Source organism: Habropoda laboriosa, unplaced genomic scaffold (assembly GCF_001263275.1).
Source record: "Habropoda laboriosa isolate 0110345459 unplaced genomic scaffold, ASM126327v1 scaffold38, whole genome shotgun sequence".
In the NCBI taxonomy this organism is placed as follows: Eukaryota; Metazoa; Arthropoda; class Insecta; order Hymenoptera; family Apidae; genus Habropoda; species Habropoda laboriosa.
In genome coordinates, this window is record NW_017100163.1 from 1,061,243 (window position 1) to 1,071,482 (window position 10,240).

General features: G+C 34.3%; 1 protein-coding gene across 1 annotated transcript in view; it reads left to right on the forward strand.

Annotated features, from left to right (window-relative positions):
* The first annotated feature begins 5,980 nt into the window (after nucleotides 1–5,980).
* LOC108578520 overlaps nucleotides 5,981–10,240 on the forward strand; it is an 11,950-nt gene continuing 7,690 nt past the window's right edge. The window contains exons 1-2 of the mRNA XM_017941872.1: nucleotides 5,981–6,006; nucleotides 8,636–8,676. Of these exons, the coding sequence (XP_017797361.1) occupies nucleotides 5,981–6,006; nucleotides 8,636–8,676 (67 nt within the window). The remainder of the gene's footprint in view (nucleotides 6,007–8,635; nucleotides 8,677–10,240) is intronic.

Consider the following 10,240-nt stretch of genomic DNA (forward strand, 5'->3'; position numbering starts at 1 on the left):
TTTTTTTTTTTTTTACTTGGAGGTAGGCCGACTCTATGTGATAAACAATTGGCAACCAAACGGTGGCTCGCTAAAGTGATATATTATGAAATTAAATTAATCACTCAATAGGTTTTAACGTTAGATTGTTTCCTCGATATGGCCATGGTGGTCATCAGTGACTGGAGTGCCTCAAATGTTTAGAATAATTAAAATAAAATAAATGTTGTCAACTAAAAATTTTGAACGTCATAGCTAGCTAGACATTATTTTCAATTGAAAAAAAAAAATTATAAAGCATAATACTATAATCCTATGTTTAAAATGTATTTTCTTGTGGGCGCCTGACAGCAACCTGTAAATCTGGCGTGACAGTGAACGTGTTAATAAGTAAATGTTGTTCAAATTATGTCGTGTTTTATGTCATTTTCATCAGAAAAATCTCATCAATATGTTAAGAAAAATTTCGGGATAAAAAAACTTAAAATTAAAAAAGTTGATATTTAAATCGCTTGGTTGCCTGGACTCACGTTTCATGCTTATCTTTTATTCGCTGTCCTTGTCTACATTTGGCAAACTACAAAGGCGGGCGTGAGGCTCGAAAACGTAGTCCCTGACTTTAGGAGTGTCAGGTTTAGCTTCCATGCGGTCTGACATTTGCGGAGAATATACTGTACTGTTATTGTTTAAATGGCAATAACTTGGAACTTTCGTCTCTTTCTCAATTTCTAAATACAAAACTGAATTGTACAGTAAACAATATTAGGTCGTTCAATAAGTTCGTGCCGCGATGTGTTTTGTCTTTCAAGTTACTTTTGGGAAATGAAACCAATTAATTCAGAAATGCCCAGGACTCTTAAACCAGAACAAAGTGATTTTTCACCATGAAACATGCACATCCCTGTCCATAAGTCACAGGACACCTACTAATTTGAGCTTTAGCTATAAATTAACACCGTTTAACACCCGTGTTATTAAATCAAATGATGATCTACAGATTACTTGCACCGAATATAGTTTTCTAATGTTAAAATATATTGAAAATGGTACATACATAGTTTTCAATTTTCTTCAGATTCCCAATGTCGGCTCGAGATAATTTTTTTAAAGTTTCTTCTTGAACTTCTCTCCAGGATCGCTGCAAATGTCTCCACAGATCTTTTTGTAACGTTGGGTAGTGTTTCCAAATACTTCTAGTGTTGATCTTCAATATAAATATTTCAGTTTTTCTTTTATTATTTATAATAAAATACCAGGCATATCGATAAAAATACATTCCTTAAATGTAATTGTTATCAATAGAAGAGTTCATATCGAAACAAGTAACTAAATCTTTCGTTCAATCTTGATTTATTGTAAAACGGTAAGGTGGTGACCCATGCCTTATGGTTGGGAGTGTACATATGGCCAGACTACATAAATCATGCAAGCGAATTACGTGAGTTCAGTTGGCAAATTTTATCACACCCACCATATTCTTCGGACGTTGCCTTATCAGATTACATTCTGTTTTGTGCATTACATCCTTTCGTGTATAATAAATTTGACAATTATACAGTATGTCCGTATTAAGTGTCTATATGTAATTATTTCTGTAAGTATCAGAAATACGAAGAAATGTTTCAGATGAAAGTTATATGGTATCAATGCCTTTAGAATTTCGACTTTTCCGCGTCCTCAATAACCGAAGACGTGTCATAAACTAGGTATTCCTGAAGGGTCAATCCACACGTGCGTATAACGGCACTCTCGGCCGAGGGTTGACCTGGCGGTAATTTCCGACGTGTCACCGAAGGACAGCGAAGATTCCACGCACCCGCAGGTAGAGCCCCACTCCTTCCAAGGAAAAACGCGCTAAGGGCGCAATGGAAGGGTGGGTGACACTCAAGGGGCATGTTGATTGGTAATTTGTGCGTACGTGAAAATCCAATCAGCGTGCTCTTTTTGCACTTGGCGGGGGAGTCTCCGCGGACTCCAGAAAAATTCGGGAATCGAGCGAGAGGTTCAGAAAAGGTTCCATCGAGCGAACACCACTAGATCTCGAACCGTTCGAGGAGACACAACACATTCGAAAGATTCCCTCGTGTGAACAAGATACTCTCTCCAGCCATTCGAGTACAATTTGAGTCTTTGAAACAAAGTCGTCAATCGTTCGTGACGCACTCTACGTTTTGCTAACGTTCGAGCAAAATAGATTTTGAACTAGTTACCCAAGATTAATTTGGCGGGTAACAGTCGCTACCGCGAGCTTCCTGTTGAACATCGCAAAAGAACGCGACGCGACAATACTTGAACCATAATTACGAGATACATGAATTAATACTTCTTCTCACTTGAATCAAAGTAACTCTTGAATCACTTAGTAAAAAGTTCAAATAGAATTCTTCCATTTCCAATTAGAAGATTCTTTACATAGTAATAAATGTTTAATTTCTATCTATTTTTCTATTCTTTCACTATATCCGAAACTAAGACAAAATTATTAAACAGATATTATTTTGGTCAATGATAGAAGTCCGTAATTTAAATCCATGTTTTGATAGTCGAAAGAATTGCAGAATAAAATCATTCAGAATAATTTTATTAAATTACTAACGTCTATCATAGAGAAATAAAGATAGAAATAAATAAAATAGAATTTTATTAAATAGTTACCTCAGGCTCAATTTACTTAGAATTAAGTTACTCAAGTAGGTTGTGTAAATACTCCATTAAAATCTTCTAACAGACTTCACTGCTTATCACATGCACAAAATCCACTCTAAACGACATTAGTAATTTTCCAAGTACATTAACATTGAAAAACAACGTTATAATTACCGTCACGAACCCTCGTTTGCGTTCATAACCACAAAGAGCGAATGAATGTTCAATAAATAACAACACTGACAACCTTCCAGACGCATCAATATTAATACGTAGCGTTACGATTAGCAGCACGAGTTCCCGATCACGTGAAAACTCCAACTAGATCGATTTGTAATGCACCAGCGACCGGATCTTGCAACACGTCGCATAGTATAAATCAGAAATAAAAAAAAGTCGTGAAAAAATGAAAAGTGTAAACACTGCGGTAACATTGTAAAACTGTATAAAACTGCAAAAGAGACAACATTAATTCAAGTATATTAAAATACAATCTTACGTATCTATGATCTGTCATAATTTTTTTTTATACTTAAAAACGTTTTCGGTTGGTTTAAGTTCAAAAATTGACACGTTAAATTTTCCTCATTTCTTTTTTTTATTTCTGCTCCATTGTGTTCTCTCTAAAAGGCTGATTTAGCCCTTGACACCTTTTTACTGGAAAAAATATTTATGAAAATTGCTGTTTTATATGCAGAAGTTGGCATATTAAATTTTTTCCTATTTTCTCCATTTTTTCCCAACGATGTTTTGACGTGGCGAAATAAACAAAGAAAAAAAGAAAAAGAAAAGACGGCGTTCGAGAGATTCTTTAATAGTCGTGTCGTGTGGTGTCAAGTGAATCGAGAAGAAGTTAACGTTTCACACCGCAATTCCAACGCGACGTTAATCCCATCGAGCACGAGAGAACAGATTTATGCGGCGGATAAACGAGTTAGCGACTTGACGCGGGAAACTTTCGGCGCGAAACTGCTCGCAAATCGAGTCTTCCGTTCGCACGTGACTTATTTACTGGTTTAACATTTTATTTAACTTGTGGTGTTAATGGAACCGTGACTCGTTTTGCTGTCAGATTACAATCATTTTTCGGAAGAAAGGATCTTTTTTGTAATACGAATAATTATGTTAATATTGGGACAATAAATTTGTATATAGATAATAATTCGATTTCTTCGTTATCCACGAATAGCAACTAATTTATTTATTCGTCATTCTTGAATTTATTCGTTATTCGAAATAATTTTTACCCAACACTGCGCTCAGGTAACTTAAATTAATCCGCATGACATAATATCGGGTGTTGCCCGCTGTTCACCTGCTATAAAACTTTGGGACAGAGGTTGCTTAAAAAGTTCACTCTTTAACACTTTTTAATATCTAGCTCAATTAAACGGGGAGTCCAATTTTACAGCCCAAGAAACAAGCAATATTTAATAATTTTTTTGGCTAAATTAGTGAAGATATGGTAATACTTCTTTATTTGATAAAAAAGAACATCCTTGGAATATAACACAAAAATTTTCTTGAATTGAATTTTTAATACTGTTATTGTAAATTTGTTGTCATATGTTAACACCTCTCAAAATGATTTGAAAGGAATAAATTTCAAATATTATTGTTCTTTGATAATTTATGCTAGGATTGAACCGACTTGTAATAATGAAAAAACGAAAATTTGACAATTTTGAAGGAAAGATCAATATTTCCATTAAATAAATCGGTTTCACATCGTTCATAAAAATACTATAATTAAAGATAAAAAGAATATTGATTGTCAGATTAATCCCTGGAGAACTGTATATCGAATTGAATGGACTTTATTCTCAGTTGGTCGATCGATTACATTTTGAGTTATTCTGCGCGCCACACAGTGTTTCGACCAATGGACAAAAATCAGAAATCCAAAGTGTAATATCTACAAATTTTTTCATTTTAAGATGTTAATAACAAACAGTAGTTTGTAATATTACCTATAATTTTGACTGAATACTTTTTTGCTTCATTAAAATCAGCTAATTTGCTTCATTAAAATCAGTGTATTTTTCAAATATGTGCCATTGACAGACCATTTGTGTTCTTGATTTGATTTTTATAGGTTGTGTTTAGTACCTGAATACATTTAAAGCTGACACAGAATTTTACTACAATAGTAATAAATTTTCCTAATTCTTTACGTAAAATTTTTATCAACTTTAACGAGACTTTTAAACAAAGTACCGAATAGTACTTCCGTAATTTTTGGTATATTAATTTTAAACATATAATCTTTATATTAATATCAAATTTAAGTGCACAAACACAAAATGAAGAAAATTGCCAAAATGGTTATCGACACGTTCAGTATTCTAGCGTCCTATTCTTAGTACCTACCCCCTTAATTCACAGGCGAAATTAATTCGTCATGTACTTCGAGAACTAGCTCAAAATGAAGAAAATTGTTACATTGTTATACCTAATGAAAATTACGAAAAAAAATAAAAGAGAAATTTTGAATGTATACAAAGTTATATTTGTCTCTCAAACCCCTGTATGCGGAACGGTCGCTACGATTTTTCCGGTATTTCCGCGAAACTGATGAACAAATTTTTCACACAAAAGTTAATCAGTATTCAGTTGACAATAAATTGTGTTAATGAAAATTTACAAGAAAGTTTTTATTCGTTAAAAAGTAAAGATCACTACAATTTTTTTAAATGAAACCATATATTTTTTTATGTGCCAGACAATGTACATTTGAATTCTCTTCAAAAAAGTATTAGAGAACTTAGGTCGAAAACTGATTAATTTAGAAGTTATGATTTTTGTCCCGAACGCCCATATACTCGAAACACTGTGCGCCAGCTTGAAAAACACGGTTTCAAGTAGAACGCGTTTAAAGTTGGAACCCTAACGCATCTCTGTATGTGTACTTGTAACTTCGTTATTCTTATAAATTCGTTCTTAATATCGCAGGACCATATCTTTAACATGTTCTACTTTCAATTCACTAAAAAAAGGCAATGTCTTCGTACCTTCAAGCTGAACTCCCCCTTCTTGAAATTAATCTTACTGAAACACCGATTAATTTTCACCTCAGTCCCTGCTGTTACTCGCGAAATGCCACTCGAGTATCGAAAATCGCGAAGAAAGGCGGATGAAACGCCGCAGAAAGGTGATTCGACGGTTGTGTAGAAACCGTTCTCCAGCAGTCAACTTCTATGGCGCGCGCCACGGGGCTTGACCAATGACCGACAAGTGGCACGAGGTAATCGACATGTCTAATACGATAAGGCAATCCCTGGCCGGGGATCGTGGCTTTACATATCATCCCCGTCTTTCGATCAGCTAGTCGCCAAGAACCTACTGACCAACCGCAATGTTCGCTCTTCTTACTCGCCTTTGGTACGAGAACTTTAAACTTCTGTTACCTTGTCCTTCAGTTTCGAGAAGAAATTCGTTCAGTTTTTTGTACCGGATTGGAACCGTTTGTTTAAGTGGCAGTTCGTTGACTTGCGTGGTAGTTTGGTTTGGGGTGAATTTTTCCAGTGCAAATAATCGAAGAGCACAGGTGGAAAGGGACGAGTGTCCGCTTAATGTTATTTCGAGTACAACGAACTTTAAACCTTGAATACTGATTCTTCGGATACTGTTGAATTAATTCATATTTTAAAGATATACTGACACAGTTTAGGAATAATAAATAATAAATAAGGAAGGAGAATAAATAAGGAATTTAATTTATTAATTTAAAAATTGTTAACGGAGTGGGAGTTTTTATTTTCTATTCATTTTTTAAGGAAAATTTAAATTTAATAATTCTGAAGGGTACGAACATCGAAGGTTTTTATTGAATTTTAAGTAAGTAAAGCATGTGTAATCGAAAGCAAAAAAGTGCAGATAATATACATAAATAATAAATGGGTGTATTTTAATAAAAAAAAAATTAACGTGCAACGCAAAATGCGTAAAAATGCAGGCACATTTTCAATAAGGTATGTAGATGCTTACAGATTCTAAACACAAAAATTTGTCACTTCAGCTGATTGAAATGGGTTGTCTAAATAACTTTGGTAGACTTCTCATCACTGCACAAACGTGATGAGAAACACAAAGACACTGTGCAACATACACTGTAATACTTTTTCCATACAAACTTCATTTGTACAATTATTATTTGTGAACATTTACTTATTTTTCCTCTTTCAACACAAAAATGAATTCTAGAATAAAAAGTACTACGGTTAGAAATATTCAAATATGACAATAGGCAAAAAATAGACATTCATCTTTTTTCGCTTGTACTCTTCAATTCTTCAAATTTTATGAATGAATTGTGTGAGCTCGTCGAAATTTCGAGATATTTGTGGAGTGTGGTGATTTGTAGGGGTTGAAGATTGATTTGCATTGTGAAGAAGAGTGATTCGTGTAAACTCAGTCAAAAAAGTAATTCAACAAATTAATTCAAATTTATTTTGCTTTGTATAATTTTAACAGAGAATGCAGCAAATAAATAATATTTACATTATTTTATTTAGAAACACAACGTTCACTATTAGTACAAAGAAAAATAATTTACGTTAATTTGTTAATAATTAAACAAATAAATATGAATATAAATATATATTTTCCATTATGGGAAGAATATTTTGACGTCTTTTCTACTCGCTTGTAAACTGGTATTTGCCTTTGGATTCTTGTCTGTAAACATTTTTCTGAATTCTTAGATACTGTAAGGAAATCGTTTTCTCTCATTTCTCTCAATCCTTTTCCCTTACTTTAATTGTTAGAAAACGAGTGTCAGTCAGTTTATATTCAAATATTATTTATTTTCTACCTTCTCTGTCGAAATTAGACAACGCTAAATAAATTCTAATCAGGTGTGCGGACACCTTTTGACTGACAACGAGTGTATTAAGAATGTGTGTAGTAAATCTCCTTAGGTTTTACTTTTGCTTTTACTTTTGGGAGGGGATTTTCGATCTAAAGTTACAAGTTTAAAGTAACACGTGAGTAAAGGAAAAGTTTATTTTTTGAATAGATTTCTGGAAGATTGAAAGTGAGAGACAAAGATGGTTCAACCGTGCTAAGGGATGTTCACCTTTTTCGTCTTTTGAGTTTGTAAAAGTTCGGAGATTTCAATTGTTTATAGTAAGATAAATGTTGTCGAAAAGTGAGTAGACAGGAATATTGTAACACACGGAAGACGTAAAGTTTCATAAACCGCGAGTAGAATGTATTGCGGTTTGGAAACACTATAGTGATGCAATGGTACTCTCGGTTCAATTCTGGTCATGGCTGTTTTCTGTTTTCATTGAGAATCGATTACTTAATGGTATTTTGCATTCTGACGAATTAACACGTTTCTTCTACAATTTTGCACTATTCAATTGGAATTGGAATAACCGACTACTTCTTTTACTATTATAGCTCATTCCTACATATTAGAACTGGTAAGTCAATTACAGTAATCACCGATGATTGAAAACAATAGTATTGCAGTATCTCATCCTTGGCATTATTCGTTTGCAGTTTTACAAACATGCACTTATCCAGCAAAGCGTGCACTTATGTACGATTATGGTACAACGACTCGTCAAATAAATTTCTCTATTAGAAGCCGTATAAACCAAGAGAAATCTTCGTCGATAATAATTAAACAATCTGTGATTTCTACTTACCTCGCAAAAGTATAAACTTCCATGTAATAATACATATCTGTAATTTCCTCTGCTTAAAATATAATTCCCTTTTTTCACCTAAATTTCAATTCTTTTCGGAACATCTACCAAAGAATAATAATCGTAAATGATAAAGGAAAGGTACAATTAAGTCGTTTATTTTGAAAGTGGGGCAAGTGTAGTTTTGAAAAAGATGAAGTTAATGGTAAAACTTTTATCTGTAAACAATTTATTGTCAGAACAGAAAATTGACTTGCTCCACTTTCGAAACAAGCGGCTCAATTGCAATTTGTGAAACATTTATAAAAATCGATAAAAATCAGAGATTAATACTTCTTCCTTCTTCTTTTAAGCCTGACGGCGACTCTGTTCACCGCGGTTCTCGCTGTCTTACGTAAGTATGCTTAAAAGACCGATTATCAACACCTTCGTTAAATTTTAGTACCCTTTTTTTCCAATAATTGCTGTCATTACATGCGTCGTAAAAATGTTCCAATCGCCTGATTTCATTGAAATGAAATAAAAAAGAAAACGCACGGGAAAAGGATTCTTGCACGTTTGGTTTCGTGTTCATCGGATCGTTGCATCGATAGTTTTCGCGAATTCCAGCGAGGTCTCGACATCTCTAAGAGGCGCTGACATTAAGGATCGATTACGAAATTTCGGTTCACTCGACGATGCTCGACGGAAAATAGAAGCGTGTCGCGTTGCAACATCCGCCGTGCTCGTTTCGGCTTTTTAAGATACGACTGCAACTCGCAGCCTTGAACTCGTTCAAAATGATATCAAGATCACAGATCTGGTGCACCTCGCCGACATTTTCTCGCCGAATCGCGTGTAAGCTTTATCAAATCGTCATTTTTAAACCAGTTTTAAAGATTCGTGCCAGAGATACTTGTCCCTCGATGGTTCGTACTGGGTCAACAGATTTTTTTCTCTGTGAAAGAAAGAGGCGCGGAATTAATGCGCATGTGACAATGGATTTTACTTGAGAATTATTAGGTCGGTGCATAAGTAATTTCGTCTTTCATCATTGAGTACATTTATTAAAACCTTGCCTTACGATTTTTTAATCGGTACATATTTCGTACCGTGTTAAATAAACAGAAGTCGAAATATTATTAGGTCGTTCCGAGTAACATATTACGCCTGTCCACAAATTGACCTATTTCACGTTATAATTCATTTAATATTACCCATTAACCTTACATTCTTAAAACTACATTAAACAAAGATACCAAATTCCAACAAACCTATTCTACATACCTTTGTGCATTCAGGAGCTACATACTTCACTCTCCTATGCTAGTTTAACCAGTGAGACGTATGTATCATATCTGAGCACTGAAACAAAAGTTGATTTCAAGTTAGCATCCATTACAGAAAATATTAGGTCGTTCGAAAAGTTCTGCCTGATTTCGTCGTCGGAATTCAAATAATTATATTATTATATTCAAAATAAGAACCATTGCAATCAATACACCTTTGCTAATGTTTCGCTAATTTGTTCATGCCATCTACAAAGAAACTACGAGATCTGGAATCAACAAAGTCCACGAAGGCCTGTTCCACATCCTTTTCATTTCGAAATGCTTTCTTCTTGATAAAATGGTCGAAATGTTTGAACAGATGATAATCTGTTGGCGAAAAGTGCGGAAAATATTCCAGGTCGTTTAACTTTTGCACTGTAATTAACGATAAGTGCGGTCGGGCGTTATCATGCTAAAGAATCGGACCCCTTTTGTTGATTAGTATTGAACTGATAACTGACAGTTTTCGATGCGTTTCGCTAAGTTCATTGTAGTACTTATGTGCAGTAATCGTTTCCTCCGTTTTCAAAAGACATGGTGAATAATTCCGTCAATAGACCACCAAACAGGTAGCATTATCTCTTTCGGATGTGCTTTAGGGTTTGGAAAGCATCTAAGTGGATCGTTAAGATCCAACCAGTGCCCAGA